This window comes from Aspergillus nidulans, chromosome I, assembly GCF_000011425.1.
Source record: "Aspergillus nidulans FGSC A4 chromosome I".
NCBI classification, from domain to species: domain Eukaryota; kingdom Fungi; phylum Ascomycota; class Eurotiomycetes; order Eurotiales; family Aspergillaceae; genus Aspergillus; species Aspergillus nidulans.
In genome coordinates, this window is record NC_066257.1 from 1,283,839 (window position 1) to 1,300,344 (window position 16,506).

General features: G+C 50.0%; 5 protein-coding genes across 5 annotated transcripts, besides 1 other annotated feature; 1 reads left to right on the forward strand and 4 right to left on the reverse strand.

The window, feature by feature from the left end:
- Nucleotides 1-16,506: part of a sequence feature (contig 1.104 1606..297769(-1)) that runs on past both edges of the window.
- ANIA_06091 (Zn(II)2Cys6 transcription factor) lies at nucleotides 438-3,001 on the reverse strand. Its single transcript, XM_050611997.1, has 5 exons — nucleotides 2,183-3,001; nucleotides 1,870-2,129; nucleotides 1,680-1,814; nucleotides 1,536-1,626; nucleotides 438-1,470 (listed from the first exon to the last, which is right to left on the reverse strand). The coding sequence occupies exons 1-5, from the start codon at nucleotides 2,929-2,931 to the stop codon at nucleotides 501-503; spliced, it is 2,205 nt and encodes a 734-aa protein (XP_050467007.1). The 5' UTR covers nucleotides 2,932-3,001; the 3' UTR covers nucleotides 438-500.
- Nucleotides 3,962-6,629, reverse strand: ANIA_06090 (N-alpha-acetyltransferase 35, NatC auxiliary subunit; the record flags this gene model as incomplete). The annotated part of the gene is made up of 9 exons (XM_658602.1): nucleotides 3,962-4,879; nucleotides 4,927-5,025; nucleotides 5,075-5,332; nucleotides 5,379-5,490; nucleotides 5,623-5,834; nucleotides 5,892-6,128; nucleotides 6,201-6,338; nucleotides 6,421-6,488; nucleotides 6,560-6,629. 9 exons carry the CDS (start codon nucleotides 6,627-6,629, stop codon nucleotides 3,962-3,964), a joined length of 2,112 nt encoding a protein of 703 aa, XP_663694.1.
- ANIA_11499 (ATP synthase subunit epsilon family protein) lies at nucleotides 6,873-7,480 on the reverse strand. Its single transcript, XM_050612006.1, has 3 exons — nucleotides 7,400-7,480; nucleotides 7,212-7,326; nucleotides 6,873-7,142 (listed from the first exon to the last, which is right to left on the reverse strand). The coding sequence occupies exons 1-3, from the start codon at nucleotides 7,429-7,431 to the stop codon at nucleotides 7,065-7,067; spliced, it is 225 nt and encodes a 74-aa protein (XP_050467008.1). The 5' UTR covers nucleotides 7,432-7,480; the 3' UTR covers nucleotides 6,873-7,064.
- On the forward strand, nucleotides 9,605-12,023 carry hsp60 (chaperone ATPase hsp60). Its single transcript, XM_658601.2, has 3 exons — nucleotides 9,605-9,873; nucleotides 9,978-10,119; nucleotides 10,208-12,023. Exons 1-3 carry the CDS (start codon nucleotides 9,763-9,765, stop codon nucleotides 11,719-11,721), a joined length of 1,767 nt encoding a protein of 588 aa, XP_663693.1. The 5' UTR covers nucleotides 9,605-9,762; the 3' UTR covers nucleotides 11,722-12,023.
- On the reverse strand, nucleotides 12,268-16,388 carry ANIA_06088 (uncharacterized protein; the record flags this gene model as incomplete). The annotated part of the gene is made up of 10 exons (XM_050612013.1): nucleotides 12,268-12,797; nucleotides 12,870-12,973; nucleotides 13,044-13,171; nucleotides 13,257-13,625; nucleotides 13,685-14,308; nucleotides 14,424-14,586; nucleotides 14,646-14,852; nucleotides 14,909-16,029; nucleotides 16,083-16,293; nucleotides 16,360-16,388. The coding sequence occupies 10 exons, from the start codon at nucleotides 16,386-16,388 to the stop codon at nucleotides 12,268-12,270; spliced, it is 3,486 nt and encodes a 1,161-aa protein (XP_050467009.1).

Here is a 16,506-nt window from a genome sequence, read left to right on the forward strand (position 1 = left end):
AGTCATCAGCTGTAATGTTCGTTGTCGGTTTATATAAGACACCATATACACACCATATACACACATGAGTTTCCAATATGCAGGGAGTAGCAGGATGTGCTGCTCAGCAAGCAGGAAAGATGTAACATACAAACAATGCAAACTGACCAAGCCCAGCAATTGGACGATTAAAAGCAACCACAAGGCTCAAAAGCATCCAGGCATGAAGCTAAATCATGCAGGGGTCCCGGAGTTACGACGGGGATGGCCGATGTTACGAAATCAGGCAATGCAGGCAGTCCGGGCTCGGCCGAAGCGGGTGTTGTTCGGGCTACAAGCGAGTAAGAAAAAAGACTGGACGATCTCCTGACTTCCTGAGCTGACTTCTATAAAGAGCCCCTCCTTTCTTCTTCCTTCAGCTCCTCCCTCCTCTGCAGCTGCTGCCCAGGGCAAGTGATCTACATTATGTGTTGATCCTAACATGGCCAGGATAGTTACATGCCATTCATATCCAAGAATATTCATGAATTTCCAAGATTCATATTAGGAAACAGCATCACCCCAGACACTTGGTTGAGAATATCGCCAATCTGACCGTCTTCCAACGAAATGCCGCTGTATGATCCTGTGCACGGCGGCATGGATGAGACCGCAAGATTAGCATATTCTGCCGACGACAGAAACTGCGTCGTGGTGGGAATGCCTGCACTCGGGGCGGCGCTCTCGTCCTTCAGGGGCGCCGCATTTTGCTTCTTCCCGTGACGCTTCCCCGCGCTAAAGGCAGAGTTTACTGCTCGGAGTGCCTCGAGCGAGGATGAGAGGTGTCTGGCCGTGTCTGTCCGCGTAGTGGGGTTTACTGTCCCGTCGGTGTATACATGATCTTCAAGGACTTTTTCAAGTCGTCGAAGTAAGTCCTGAGTCCGCGGCAGTACTTGGTCGTTGGTATTAGCAATCAGGAGAAAGGCCGACGCGATGGTTCGCTGAACGCTAATCCATGTGCGCGATGCATACGGGCTGATCATGTGCAAGTCGAGGAACGCTTCAACCGTTCCTAATAAATTCGTCAAACAGTCATGCCGTATGTTCTTGCGATCCTCGGCAGACATAATTGCGTCCGGGTCCAACGATGGGCGGCATAATAGAGAGATATAGTACGAAGAGTGCAACCTTAACTCCGCCCACTCAATGCTGTCCGCCAACTTGGTGCAACGCCCCTGGTCCCGCAGGTGCGCAGCAGCCTCCCCAAGAATATCGCGGATTCGTTGCACGTACATGCCAATCTCTTTTGGCTGCAGGTAGGACTGCTTCGTCATCATCAAAACACGCAGCGTCTCAAGCACAACGCCCAGGATGCGAGAAAGTGTTTCGAAATAAGATCGATGACCGGGCATTGATTTACGGTGATATGGAATATCTGGCTGGCTGATCATTGTGATCGAAGGTCGATCATAGGCCAAGGAGAAATGACTATTTTGAAATGCCATGGCCCACCTGTTCGAGCAAAAGGCCATCGTCAGTATCTAGTCGTCCATGGGGACAAGAAACCTGGTACGTACCACACCCGCCTCCGGGCTTCTTGCAGGGCTGACGGATAACCGGGTGCCTCGGCATGGAGCCCAAGGACCATGCACATACGTTCTGTCATGCCTATAACAATGTCGTCAGCTTTTGTGGGACAAGTGCTACACGCAATCACACACCTAGCAGCGTATACGAAGCACCGGCGTTCATATTATAGGAAAGGACACTGCTGATAATCAACAGAATCTGAATAACTTCCACCGTGGGCTGCGATACATAATTCAGCATGCGCAGGCACTGGTATGAGCAGGAAACTAAGGACCGTTAACGCCAAATGACCACGAAAATTTCCCTATAGGGACAGCTCACTATAGATCCAGGACGTCATCTCTCTTTGAATTCCCGGCAGGTCGCACAGCTGACATCCTGACGCGAAAACTGCGAAACAGAGGCTCAAGAACGCTATACTCATACCGAAAGGCTTCAACAGGCGATCCCCGTCCGGCTTATACACCCCGCCTGCCCGTCGCCGTCCCTCCAGCAACCGTTTCAAGTCGTTCTCAAACCGATCTATATCTGGAAGGACTGGGTATAGCACAGCCGCGATGCTCTTGTAAAAACCGAAAAACCTGCGGGAGTTAGACAAAAGACCGGCCAACACGTTGAGTGGGCTTTCACTCACTTTAAGCATTGATTGTCATCTGGAAGCACATCACATACGCCTCCGATATTGAAGTGGAGCGGATCCGACGACCAGAGGTCAAGGAAAGGATATCCGCTGTTGTCATTCTCCAAGGCTAATTCAGCGAGCAAATCGTCCTTCGGCAGCGCCTGCGCTGGGCCTACAGAACCTTTCGTTTTGTCCAGAATATCATGCAACGCAGAGCGATTCCCTATATGCACCGATCCTGTTTTCAATGTGGTTGATCCATATATGTTGCTCTGCTGCGACGGTGACCGAATCAATCCTCCGCCAGACACGTCGGATAGTGGATTGCTTAGTCTCTGCCGCGGCGGTGGGCGGGAATGTGCCTGAACGATCGATTTCATGCTCTCTATGACCTGCGCCATCTCCTGCATCTTGCTATTCAGTTCCTCCCACTCGATGGGTGAAATTGTGATTGTATCCAACGAAGAATCGTCCACACTAGAATCGCCGGCGTAGAGAACATCTTGGTTTATCGTAGAATAGGTTGGCGAAATCTGAACCTGAGGTGCGCTATTTAGAGCCGCTGCGACTGCGAAGCTTTCAGGAGCAATTGATGGCCGAGGAGGAATCAAGGTAGGCGGAGGACGGCCGTAGGTGCAGGTGAAACCGCGCTTGACACAGTTACTACATGGTGCGTTTCGATCGCAACGAACTTTGCTTGCACGACATTGATGACACGTTTTGCATTCGCGAGGTCGCCGCCGGATAGGATAGACTGGCATCGCAGGTCGCTGGTCTTCCCAGTCAGCCTGAATGGGAAGCGGAGGCGAGCGCTGCACGAGAGGGGAAGGAAGGTGGGAAGAAAGCCGAACTGTCTAGCCACGCGAGGAGCGTGCCACAAACATCAGATTTGAAGCGCAGCACGCGGTGCAACAAGAAACTCTAGTATGTATACAATAACGCGAACAAGTCAAGCAGCTGTCCTACTCTAGCGATAGAGATACGGTAGGTTAAGCGGAGTATCGTCGCAAATCGAGGGATGGCAGCAGCCAGCTAGGTCGCGTTATGCGGGGGAGTGACGGGATTGATTCAATTCAGTTCGCTAATAATGCCATGGAGGAATACGGAGCACTGCAGAGCCTGACAAAAGACAGATATCAGCGGGAATCTGCAGTTGACTGAATCACAGGGAGGAGTCGGTACCTTTAGCTTGGGTCGCCTTTTCCAAAAGTATTATGTTACCCACCCAGAGAATGCAAGAGAAGCTGCTGGCTGGCGGCTTGCGTTGCCGTGCTTGTGGAATTCCAGTAGCGTCTGTGCTCAGCGGCGATTGCCAAGACTGTCCCGAAATGGAGTCGTTAGTGATATGGACGATGACACAATTATTGACCTAGGTATAAACAGTGAAGTTCGAGGTTGAAGCCTGATTAGTTGTGCATCCGTCGATGCTATTGTTGTTGTCAGGTGGTGAAGTCATTGCGGAAGTGGAGAGTGTGAATGTGGTTCGCCCAGCCGAACACTGTCTCGAGGCCAACCCCGTCTGGCCCAGTAGGCTGTCTTCACCGAACTATACCTGCCTAATTATCGCCTGTGGCCAAAAATATTCATCCATTCAGGTTCTATAACCTCGTATCTAATGCATATAATATTGGTCTTCATTATCTAATAGATAATCCTGCCGAAACGTCCTATCCCCACCTTCTATCAATCATTTTGTGACTGCTCAGCTCACTGCTCAAAAATAGGCCGGGAATCATCTCCGCCGGAATCAGTTGTATGTTTAGTACTTGTAAGAAAGGTATCTCTCATGATTCATGACTTTGAAGTTGTACTGGGAGATTGTGTCTGTACCTGTGAAACTTGCGGAACGGCCCACCAGTCATGCCAACGATTCTTGGAGCCAGCATCGGGAATGTTAACTCGAAGACCGAGTGACTCTGCGTCGCCAGTGGCGTTATTGGCAATCGCTTTCTTTACAGTCTCGATAGCAATGCTAGCGCCAATGCACGCTCGCATTGTATCCTTCACGTCGCGTTTCCAGTCCTCTTCGAGAGCAGGCGCATCCGGTTTCTCGTCATTGAAATTGTCGAATGGGCCATTGGCGAGCGTCGCTTCCCAGGCCTTTCGAGCTTCGCCGATGGCCTTGGTAGCGCGCTCCATGACAATCTCGTCGCTGTCACCCTGCAATGTAGCTTCGCGACGGTATTCTTCATAGGGCACGAGTTCGGGGAGCGTGATTTGAAGAAAGGGCTTCATACGAAGCTCGTAACGGAATTGGTCGTTTGAGTAGGCGTTAGGCGCCGAGGCAGTGGGTAGAATTCTATGGCGAGATAGAAGGACATAGAGGGCGTGCAGAGCTATTGCGAAGGCGTCGATGGCGACGATCTGCGTCGTTAGTCGGTCGAAGAGGAGGAATGATGATCGGAGGGTGGCGTGTTGGGTGGGCGAGCGTCGGTTCCGCTGGACGGCCGCGAGGATGAATGTTCGGATTCGATCAATATGACCGAGATGGGTCGAGCAGATGTGCGATAAATACCAGTACATTCCGGGGAGCTCTTCTGGACCGTATATGGACAGCTCGAACCCGAGTTGGAGAATTAATCGGAATTGGATCAGCTTCTGGTGGTAGGCCCAGCTGCTAAGAGGGTACGAGTACGTAGTGTCTCCATTTGGAAGTGATAATGGCGGTTCTTCGCTCAGCGTCCGAAGCTGTTCGTCAAGATCTTCGGCCTATAACAGTCAATTGAGTTCATGGTTTCCAGTACTAGAAGACGGACCTCCATTTGCAGATTGTCCCAATCGGCGAGAGTATGACAGACGGTGCGGCGGATACGGCAGCGATTCAAACATGCACTTCGGAATGTATCCACAAATGGCTGGCCCTTAAATTAGTACTGATAAGTCAACATGAGTGATCGTGCGTACCTGAGAAAATCGTCTAACGAAGCCGTCCATCAATTGAGCGATCTGAAAGCGGGGGTCTGAAGGAACTTCGGTTTCGTCAAGGCTTGCCTCGAGCAGTATACTGGAAGGGAGAACAAGCGCCGCCAGTTCGTCGTAGAGAAACTGCTTAACTGGGACAGACCCGAGGACGGTAGACTGGTCCATAATAATGGACTGAACAAGGGATCGAATGTACACTGATGGCTGAGGTTTACGGGAGAGAAGGGTCCAAATGGCCACCTAAACTTTTAGAAACAGCAGCATGCAGACGCAAAGGAAAACTTACTTTCAGATTGTATGGCCCTCTGTAGTCAAGAATTTGATTGAGGTGAATTCCGTCCTGGCACAGCCGTTCGAGATGCGCCAGCGCATCCTCAAAGCTGATTTTCACCACTGGCCTAGGGGGGACGGTGCTAGCCAATCTTCTCTGTATCTTCCAGCTAAAGGATTCAGGCACCGGTCGACTTGTTTGGGCTGATTTTTTCAGAGCAGGTATAATAGACAAACAAGACGCCAGCTTGTCCACGGACCTGGTCTCCAAAATATTGATATCCTGCTGCAGGCCCAGAAGGAACTCTTGCCGAAATAATAAACGAGATTTTATTGCACTTTTCGCAGCAGCGTCAATGGATTCCTGCTCATCGATCCAGGAAATCGCACGGTTCAAAAGACTGGGGAAATGCTCGTATGCAAAATGCGATAGTAATGTCCGGTTATAGAGTTGGGTGCTAAAGTCCTCTTCCTATGTGAAGTATAAAAGACGTCAGTAACTAGCCTGTCAGTAGATATAGTTACTGACCTCATAATAGAACTCTGAAGTCACTCGCGCGTGGACAAAGTCGCAGCACTTGACCAAGGCAAGACAATACGCTCGTAGCACGATATGGACCAGATCTGGTTGTTCCCTGCCCACAGAAAGTCCCTCACGTCCAAAATGGGCATCTTCAATGTTCTTCGGTATAGGCCATAAAAGCTTGTCAAGGTAGAGCGAGGTGAAGAGAGTCTGTGAAAGAGGATGACCCATATGCCATGCCATCTGCCATTCAACAGTCCATTAGCAAAATTTGTGTACAAACGGCAGCCTATATGTCGAATGCGTTCAACGTACCTCATGGCAAAGCAATTCATCCATAATCCATACTACTTCCTCCGGGGTAAGCTCGCGCAAGATATCGTAGTCATCCTCCAATCCCTGTCCTTTCTCTTCGGGGCCGAGGTATCCACTGTCCATTTTGGGATCCATGATCTAAATGTGCGACAAGTCTGTTAGCTGAACGTTCACTTCTATGGTAACTGCCATGCGCAGCAGCTAAGATGACTGCACCTACTTCCAGCGCACCCACGGCCTCGAAAAGCGTAAAGTGTTCATCTTTGACGAGTTGACCGGTCTTTAATTCTGGAGAATGTAAATTAGCCAAGCTCTATTCCTGCCTAATTGATGTAGAACAGCTCCGGCGGCAGTCTTACTTGATGCAGCTTGCGTAAACTCCTCTGTGATGTCGCGTGGAACAACGGACTGCGAAACGATTCGCGTCATTGAAGCTCGATTCTGGTTATTTAATAGCATAAGGAAAAGTGGAAATTCGCAGCCTGCTGCTCCATCTACCAGTACAAGGAGGAGCGGCGTCGCTTTAAAGGTGAGGGACAAAAGTTGATGAGGGGATGCGGCGGAGAGTGGAGGTGTCCGGGCGGCCTGCGAAAACCTACCGAGCAGCAAGAAACTTGAAAGCGGGCAGTGGTTTACAAATGTCTAACCTCTACGTACCACAAGCTCTGAGATAAATCGAGAACGTGACTCTATTTCCGGAGTTGAAGAAGGAGGGAACAACCCTTCTATTGATAACTTATCGACAGGCCATATCGTTACAAAGATTCTGCCCTCCCTGCTTCCGGCTTCTCATCTCCCCCTAGATATGTTCCAACGTCCTAAAATACAACCATTCACCGCGCGTTTAGGGGTTTATCGGAATGCTTATTTCTTCTCGGCCTGAGCAGCGATAGCCTGATCGTTGGCCTCGGCAAGGTTCTTGACTTCACCCTGCTTGCCGTTCTGTTTCCGAAGCCGGTTAGTTATTGTCTCCAGGAAATCGCACCAGATGCATTGGAAGAGTATACGAACCTCCCACTTGGCGAAACGCAAGTCCATATTTCCGCGGCGCTCGGCGGCGAGACGAGGACCGTCCTGGAGGGAGCGGCGGACCGCGCGAGCAGCGACGGCCAGGTAGCGGTTGTAGCTAAAAGGATCAGGCGATGTCAGCAACATTCCAGAGAATCTATAGGGCGAACAGATTGCAATGGCTATCATACGTCAGACCAGCGGATTTCCAGGCGAAGACCATCTTGACTATGTGAGGAGGATGGAGGTTTCAATGTGCAAGGGAACAATCGGGATGTGATGCTTTGCTGAGCGTCGAGTTCGGAGGATCGGGATCTTAGTCATTTGAGGCACGTGACCAAGCAACGTCTACCAATCAATACTCTAGGATATACTTCGACCTTGCTACAAGAGAAATTCAAGTAATGACATCGCTCGGTAAACCTATTTTCCAGTATTGATTGTTTGAATCATGATTAGCGTCTATAATCTAGTATGGTAAGATACAGACTATTTGGGAGCAAAGGTAGCGCTTACCATACCATATTAACCTGAATGGATATGTACTTGGAAAGCCATATAACTGTGGATATGAACTCAGCTTTCTCGTTAAGTTTCTAATAGCCTACTGCTCTATTACCTGTATTCCAGTTGTTACAGTGTTAGGAGCTTACCATACGGTTGCGAGTCCGCTGGAGATGTTGGCATACTCTTCCAAGGTAGATTCCTCTCCTATCATTCTCTTCAATTCTCATTCAAGACTTGTGCTCCGATCTGCTGAATGCAATCCTCTCCGTCTCCTCTCAATCTCATCATTCATCATCTTAATTTAATCCATTGGTTCTAGCGCCTCCATAAATACCGTATCGAGTTAAACAGCGTAATATATGGAACGGTAAACAACCTTTTCCAGGATAATTTGTACCTTACTCCAAAACACACTCGCCAAACGATATCGCTCAGCATACATAACTTGAACGAGCTCCTTCTTCAGACTGTACAGTCAGTTTGCAGTGCGAAGTCTATTCACATGCCATGGGAAGAGTACACCAGAACTTTTAGACCACATTACACTTAACGGGGCTATCGTCCAGCATTTGGCAAAGATCGCTCCGCCGCGTCAAACTGAGAAAGAAGTTCCGGCTCTACGAAGAAGGAAACGAACAGCATTTATGCAAGAAAATGCAAGGACAACAAAGGACAGTTACTACAGAGATAGAGCCCAGTTGCACGAGGGGTCAGGACAGCTCAAACTGGGAATCGGTGGAGTGCAGAACCTCAGCACGACAATGTTGGCCAGAAGAAATTCCCCAGCTCAACATCACGAGATTTCGTATTCACGATTTTAATGGTGATACATCGAAAGTAGTAGCATCTGGAGCAAGCTACCTTGGATTGCTAAATGACAAACAGGAATCACTACGCAATCTCTCACCGCAGCCTCAAAGCAAGATAGTCACCTACAAGTGCCCGAAGTCTTTCCTTCTAGTCTATCAGATAACGACATATGCAAGACAATCGCAGCGAAAAAAAAAAAAAAAGGCTCTAAATTCAAGGGAACTCTTCAGGGGCTCAACCTGTGGTGAAAACGAATCACTCGCGAAGCAAGTCATTTGGCTTATAACAATGATTCCGAACCAGCTGCACCAAAGACGAGCATATATGAGGGATATCAGACAGTCTCGCAGACTAAGCAGTTATCCCCATGTCGATCAACTTCACTTTTGAGCAGCCTAGCGCTGCATACAATAGCATTGATGTGCATACCACGGTTCAGCCCCGGATACAAGCGGATACTACGTATATTCTCACCGCAACAAAGCCATGGGCTGCCCTTGACTGGGGATGTTCTTCCAGACCCATTTCCTGTTAATGACATCCTCTCGGCCTTTCCTGGCCTTCAGTACTGCCATTATCAACGACTGCAGGACACGCTTGGGAGTTTATCTTATCCGCGGGACGAATTGGTTTGGTATAACGGTTATCTACGGGATAGTGCCTGGCATAATTGCAATGACATTATCCGACAGCGTTTGACGATCTTACGACCTGGCATTTGAGGTTGGCTGGTTTTGTTTTGCAGCGCATCAGTGCATACGGCAGTTACGGCAGTAATCAAGAAATACTCCTACTAGATATCGCTGAAAAGGAACGGGAGTGCGTATGGAACCTTGCCCTGGACACCCATTGAGCCATTGACCCTTCATTACAAACAATCCGAGTTTCCCAATCCCCAATGGAAGTAACAGAACAGATAATAGAGTAGATCGAGGCGGCTACGAGATCGTTCCGACGACCCGAGGACTTCCCTCGGATACTAAAATCCACGTGACCTTCTAGGAGCTTCTGCCGCCAAGAAATCCGGAGATCGAGAAACGCCTGGAAAATTTTCGAGACTTTGGCTTCATCTCTCACCTCCTTGTTGTCCTCCCTTCTTGTTTACTTCATCCTCTTCATCCTCCTTCTTCCATCCGTTCTGCTCCGGGAGTCTTGATCGGACAGATACTTGTGTGCTTGATATCCGCTTTTACCTTGTTTTAATTGCCTTCTCTCCTTCTCCCTCTCCCTATTCAACATGCAGCGAGCTCTTTCTTCCCGGACTTCGGTCCTCTCTGCCGCTTCCAAGCGCGCCGCTTTCACCAAGCCTGCTGGTCTGAACCTTCAGCAGCAGCGATTTGCTCACAAGGTAAGCTGGATACCAATTGCGATTCAAAAGAGGCCCTAGGAGCTTTCGGCCAGCCTTCCGCAGCTCTCCGGATAGCTCCAGCAAAATTGCTAACAACTGGGCAGGAACTCAAGTTCGGCGTTGAAGCTCGCGCTCAGCTCCTTAAGGGTGTCGACACCCTTGCAAAGGCTGTCACATCTACTCTTGGTCCCAAGGGTCGCAATGTCTTGATCGAATCCCCCTACGGCTCCCCCAAGATCACCAAGGGTACGTTCGCGCTTTAGTCATCATTTTTACCTCTATCCCTTTACACAACCCTGTCAAAAGTTGTCATTACATTCACTAATTTGCTTAGATGGTGTTACTGTTGCCAAGGCCGTCCAGCTCCAGGATAAGTTCGAGAACCTCGGTGCTCGTCTCCTACAGGATGTCGCTTCCAAGACCAACGAACTCGCTGGTGACGGTACAACCACCGCTACCGTTCTCGCCCGCGCTATCTTTTCCGAGACCGTTAAGAACGTTGCTGCTGGCTGCAACCCCATGGATCTGCGCCGCGGTATCCAGGCTGCTGTCGAAGCCGCTGTCGACTACCTCCAGCAGAACAAGCGTGATATTACTACTGGAGAGGAGATTGCTCAGGTCGCTACCATCTCTGCTAACGGTGACACCCACGTCGGCAAGCTTATCTCCACTGCCATGGAGCGCGTCGGCAAGGAGGGTGTTATCACTGTCAAGGAGGGCAAGACCCTTGAGGACGAGCTTGAGGTTACTGAGGGTATGCGTTTCGACCGTGGTTACACCTCCCCCTACTTCATCACCGACGCCAAGGCTCAGAAGGTTGAGTTCGAGAAGCCTCTGATTCTCCTTTCCGAGAAGAAGATCTCTGCTGTTCAGGACATCATCCCTGCCCTTGAGGCTTCCACCACTCTCCGCCGCCCTCTGGTTATCATCGCTGAGGACATTGAGGGTGAGGCTCTTGCCGTCTGCATCCTGAACAAGCTCCGTGGCCAGCTCCAGGTTGCTGCAGTCAAGGCCCCCGGCTTCGGTGACAACCGCAAGAGCATCCTCGGTGACCTCGGTGTCCTCACCAACGGTACCGTCTTCACTGACGAGCTTGACATCAAGCTTGAGAAGCTCACCCCCGACATGCTCGGCTCCACTGGTTCCATCACCATCACCAAGGAGGACACTATCATCCTGAACGGTGAGGGCAGCAAGGACGCCATCGCTCAGCGTTGCGAGCAGATCCGTGGCGTCATGGCCGACCCTACCACCTCCGAGTACGAGAAGGAGAAGCTCCAAGAGCGTCTCGCCAAGCTCTCTGGCGGTGTTGCTGTCATTAAGGTCGGTGGTGCTTCCGAAGTCGAGGTCGGTGAGAAGAAGGACCGTGTCGTTGATGCTCTCAACGCCACCCGTGCGGCCGTCGAGGAGGGTATCCTTCCCGGCGGTGGTACCGCTCTCCTCAAGGCCGCCGCCAATGGCCTTGAGAACGTCAAGCCTGCCAACTTCGACCAGCAGCTCGGTGTCAGCATTGTCAAGAGCGCCATCACCCGCCCTGCCCGCACCATTGTTGAGAACGCCGGTCTCGAGGGCAGCGTCATTGTGGGCAAGCTCACTGATGAGTTCTCCAAGGACTTCAACCGTGGTTTCGACAGCGCCAAGGGCGAATACGTTGACATGATCGCTGCCGGTATTGTCGACCCTCTCAAGGTTGTCCGCACCGCCCTCGTTGATGCTTCCGGTGTCTCTTCCCTGCTCGGTACCACCGAGGTTGCTATTGTTGAAGCTCCCGAGGAGAAGGGCCCTGCTGCCCCTGGCGGCATGGGTGGTATGGGTGGTATGGGCGGCATGGGTGGCGGCATGTTCTAAGCTGCTCAACTCAACCTATCATCTCATATTGTACCCATATTGGTGTTTTACTAGAAGTTTTTCTTTCGAGCGTGTCTTTGCATACAATGGGCATTCATCCATGATATGTTTTGAGATCTCTATGTACTATTTCCTTATGTCTTTAATGTGTTATATGTCCTTGTGTTACTCATCCTGACTTCACTATCCTCCTACCTACCTATATCCTATACCTCTTGTTATCCCTACGCACTGTTGGTTATCATCTCCACTCTACCTTGTTGGCATAAAGTCAGGGGAGTATGTATTATATCTTTCACGAATATGACTATGTCATTTAGCCTCTTACCCTTGTAACCTGTTGTAGAGCTTCGCTGCATTGCTAGCAGAAGTTATCAACTACCTGCGCCCTCTTAAAGCACTAAAGAGCAGCGCAGCACCTGTCTTTTTCCTGCTTCCGCGCGCTAGAACAGGAGCGAGTCAATGTCTTGTTAGGCACTCGTATTCCTCGGCTATAAACGTACTGCTTAGACTTCTATACCAAACCATCCCATGCCTCTACCAAGCCTATGCAGGATGTCTCTCCCTCACCATTCCATCCAACGGACCCCTCATCCTATCTACATAACCCCCATGCCCGTTACTAGCAGCATGGCCACTTGCCTCCGAGACCAGGACAGACGGCAACGTCATCCCCTCTCCAGTTCCCTCCGTCCTTCTTGCAACATACCCAGCCCCATTCAGATTGCTAGCCGTAGCGCTACTACTATACCCACCCTTCTCACGCTCATCATCCCTTCTCCAGAAGTCTTCCTCCGTGTCACCTCTATATCGCCAAGAGGCAAGATACCGACCAAATCGATCGCCGATCCGCGAGGTCTTACTAGTCTTTGTTGTGGACGCCAGGGAGGATTTTGATCGCCGGGGCGATTTCTGGTCACGCTGATAGGTCTGGTGGAAAAATGCAGCTAGAGGTGTGAAGATAAGGTCCTTGCAGAGGCCGAATATGATTTTCTGGAACTTTAGGAGTGTGTCACGAAGCCGCTCGCTGAAGGCTATGAGGAGGGCGGAGACTATGACGGCTATGGATGTTGGGCCTGTGGTTGACTCGTTAGTATGCAGTAGACAGGATTGTTATGTGGTTAAGCGAGATGTAGGGGATGGCTTACCAGCTATGATAAGCATTGTTTGGAGGGTGAGGTTCGTAGGCTCGCCGCTCCATTCTCGAGCGTTGATGCCAAAGAGAGAGGTGAAGAAAGAGAGGGGGAGGAAGCTGAATAGCGTCTGCATTAGCGGAGGTTGAATGGGTTGAGACGAATTTGGATGGGCGGAGCTTGACTAACATGACTGTGAAAATTGTAAAGACCATTACGGCTCGGGACTGACTCTGCGTCACTTCCGCTTCCCACCGAGCCAGCCTGGATTCATCGACATTAGCCTGCTTCTGCTTCAGGTCAAGCAAGTTCTCTACCTGGGCAATGTTAGCCGGAACGTATCAAAGTAATGTATGCCATATAAACCAGAGGTGTGTAACATCTAGTTGAGGTGGGACATACAGCCTTCTGCGCGGCAATAGCATTTTCCCTCATCTCCGAAATGTGAGTGCGATATTCATCCAATCTCGCCAGTGAGGCGAGGATAAAGCGCTTCCCGTATCCTCTGTGTTCAAAATACTTAGCCATGTCATTTATTGTGCTCGTTTGCTGTTCGAGCAGCTTCATGATTGTTCCCAGCTCGTCCACTATATCCCTCAGCTCCAGCATCGAGGAGAGATCGTTACGGTTCTGTTGAGCTACTTCGCGATCACGTTCTTCGCGCTCAGCGGCTGTCATGATCCGTCCTTCACGTGTCTTGTTGTACTCTGCGGGTCTTGTTACAAAGCCTCGATTGCGAAATTGTTTGAAAGATTTGGTCGTTAGTTCGGTCTGTTAAATTGTTAGCTCGCTGCGTTTGGTGGTTGCCGCTCGGAGGGCTGATTACGCACCAGGATACTAATTGACTCTTCGAAGATACGAAGAATCTGGAGATCACTATGTAATGTCCTATCGAAGAGGACCGTCACAGCGTGCAGCACAATCAGTGCTGCAAGATCACCGGCCGTCTCAAAACGCCTTGCAAGATCCCCGTTGAGTTCATTGTAGATGCTGTTAAACAGATTTGTCTGTTCGTAAAACTTTCCCTCCACTGTCGTCGGCTCCTGCTTAGGGAAGAAAGTAACCACCGTTTTCTGGTCCACGATCCAGAGCCACAGCTGGTCGACCATAAGCACTTTCCCGTCCACGAACACGGAGCTCTGGAGATCAGATCTGTCGTGCAGCGGGAGTGAATTACCAAGCTCATCAACAAGATTAATTGCTTTCCTAGTCCGTTTCCAGAGCATCTGATCGTCGTCTCGCGCTACTGTTGAGCGCAAATTAGGATATCCAAACTGATCTAGTGTTCGGCGGATATGAATTGGGGGTTCGTTGCCTAGGTATTTCCATATCAACTTGGATTCGAGGCTAGAACGGGATATGTCGTCTGGTACTGGTCGAGATCTTCCTTGCCGTAACCGTTCTTCTATGACACGCCGTCGTTGTAGGAGGTTCCAGTATGTATCCCAATGAAGCTGAATACAATTAACACAGACTAAGAGCAATAAAATGGAGGTAAGGTACATACATATGGAAGCTGGGAGAGCAGTTAGCATTCGACATAATGCTGTGGTTAGGAGTGAGACTTACATAGAGCGCTAATTGAGGATCATGAGGCTCTGAAGCCTTGATAGGTGGGGAATCCAGCTTAAAATGGATGCAAGCGGGGCGTACATAGCGCGCATGTGGCTCCAAATGGCGAGCTGTGATGAGGTTCGAGTACCAGTTATCAGGATTAACAAGTTTTCTGAACCTACAAGAATATTGAGGTTAGAAAGCTTCAAGCTATCAATCAGCAGTTACAATGCCTACAGGTTCTGTTTTGTCTTGCCCTTGCATGTCTTCGACAGAACTGCAGGCACCCAGTCGGTATGCGTGTACGGGACATGGACCCATATCATTTTCTCGGTTCCTGGTTCCGGTCTATCGAACCTGGGGATCATCCGAGGCCGCTCCTCAGGTGTGCGCTCCATAAATGGCACATTGAGAAACTCTCGGTATCTTGACGAGAGACTAGATCTATATGAAAACCGTTAGCCTCGGTCAAGGATTCGCCATGGTGTTGCATCACTAACAAAAGGTTTCTCTGGCTAGGGCTAATAGTGCCCAGATTGTCTGACGCCTCAATCTCGTCGTTCTCGGTACCTTCATCACCGGAATCTTCATGAGAAATACGCCGTTCAGATGCTGAGCCCTCTGACTGGATATCAAAATACCCTTCGATAGGTGGCTCGGTGACATGAATCCTGGGAGAGGGCTGCTGTTGGGATGGGTGCTGGGCGAGAAAACTTCTACTCCTCTTCACTGAGGGTCTCGAAGGGACGACCTCTAGCGAAATTATATCTGGATCCCGCAAACGAGAGTCAATTTGCGACAGTTCAGCAGGAGCGCTTGTAGGCCTGCTGAAATCACTTGTATCGGAGTCTAGAGTCCCAGAGGATAGTCTAGTGGATGTCTTTAGTCGTTCTTCAAGACATTTTGTAGGTCCAGTCTCCAAGAATTGCTCGAGAGGGGTTTTTGTCGACCATAGTTGTAGGGGAGACTCCCTGCTGACACCTCTTGCGGTGTCTTCGAAAAATCCATTCACATGAACCATGACCTCCTGCTCAACCTGTAGCGGGACGTCAGACATGATAGACAGTTCTAGTGCCGTAGAGATGCTTGACTGAAGGTCCCTGATAAAATCCATTCTGGCCGTGGCTTCTTGACCTTTGAATGATGCTGTGCCGACATGGTCGGTGGCGAGAGGCAGCTCGCTCTCATGTTCAAACCCTAATAGGCCTGACCGAATGGAGGTGATGGGAACGTGCATGTCAATCGTGCTTCCAGTCTCGGTATCGGTTATCGTGAAGACCGAGTCGACGGTCTCCAAGAAGGTCCATATTTTCATGTCCGCTGAGATCGCCCTAAACTGTCCAGCAAGGCGCTGCAACTGCTCATGTCGTGGCTTGAAAGTCTCACGTAACCCCGTCGGTATAGTATGTTTGAGACGTAATAGACGGTGGATACTCCTACCAAACTCGGGCGCAGAGAGGTAGCTTGAGCCATAATGAGGCGTTCCAAAAAATGCGATCCCATAACAGCTTGAAAAAACTGAATCGAGCGGCGAGGGTGACCGACTAGCTTTGACAAGCGCTGCTGTTGCTACAACTCCGCCGGTGCTGTGGCAGATGAAGAAGATAGGTCGCCTGCGGCTCTGAAGAAGACTAAGATTATTGACTGAATAAAGAACAAGTTCTAAAGACGTACCGTTGACTTCCTGGCTTCTTGCAATTTATTAAGCAGCCTTGTCGCTAGCGAATCAAGTGTATCCTCTACACCTAGTTCTCCATGATCGAGAAGTAACACGCGCGCATTCGGGATGAACCTGCGAAGTTCTGTCGTCAACCAAGGCGATTGCGTGTCTTCTCCAGTCCATGCACCTCCGCGATCGGCCCCTATCGCAGGGATAGCAACAATGCTGTAACTTCATCAGTTTTGACTCCATAATTGAAGGAAACGGCGCCAGGGGGATAGGGTCACTTACTCCACGTTCGTGATGATATCGCCCGCCATATCATAGGAAACTCAGTGCCATTCATAAAGATGGTAACAGAAAATACCCTCATCAATTCCGCCTAGCTGCCTAATATAGAGGTGGCCCCTGATGGAGTGAAAGGAAGTCATCGCCAGA

What these genes read in the sequence shown, in the direction of transcription:
- ANIA_06091 (XM_050611997.1), bottom strand. Translation starts at nt 2,931, where the DNA reads ATGCCAGTCTATCCTATCCGGCGGCGACCTCGCGAATGCAAAACGTGT. An exon ending in GATGACGTCCTGGATCTATA is followed by an intron (nt 1,815 to 1,869) that starts GTGAGCTGTCCC and finishes AACGGTCCTTAG; the next exon opens with TTTCCTGCTCATACCAGTGC. An exon ending in TGCTTCGTATACGCTGCTAG is followed by an intron (nt 1,627 to 1,679) that starts GTGTGTGATTGC and finishes ACATTGTTATAG; the next exon opens with GCATGACAGAACGTATGTGC.
- ANIA_11499 (XM_050612006.1), bottom strand. Translation starts at nt 7,431, where the DNA reads ATGGTCTTCGCCTGGAAATCCGCTGGTCTGAC. An exon ending in TGGAAATCCGCTGGTCTGAC is followed by an intron (nt 7,327 to 7,399) that starts GTATGATAGCCA and finishes TGATCCTTTTAG; the next exon opens with CTACAACCGCTACCTGGCCG. An exon ending in TGCGTTTCGCCAAGTGGGAG is followed by an intron (nt 7,143 to 7,211) that starts GTTCGTATACTC and finishes CTTCGGAAACAG; the next exon opens with AACGGCAAGCAGGGTGAAGT.
- hsp60 (XM_658601.2), top strand. Translation starts at nt 9,763, where the DNA reads ATGCAGCGAGCTCTTTCTTCCCGGACTTCGGTCCTCTCTGCCGCTTCC. An exon ending in AGCAGCGATTTGCTCACAAG is followed by an intron (nt 9,874 to 9,977) that starts GTAAGCTGGATA and finishes ACAACTGGGCAG; the next exon opens with GAACTCAAGTTCGGCGTTGA. An exon ending in CTCCCCCAAGATCACCAAGG is followed by an intron (nt 10,120 to 10,207) that starts GTACGTTCGCGC and finishes TAATTTGCTTAG; the next exon opens with ATGGTGTTACTGTTGCCAAG.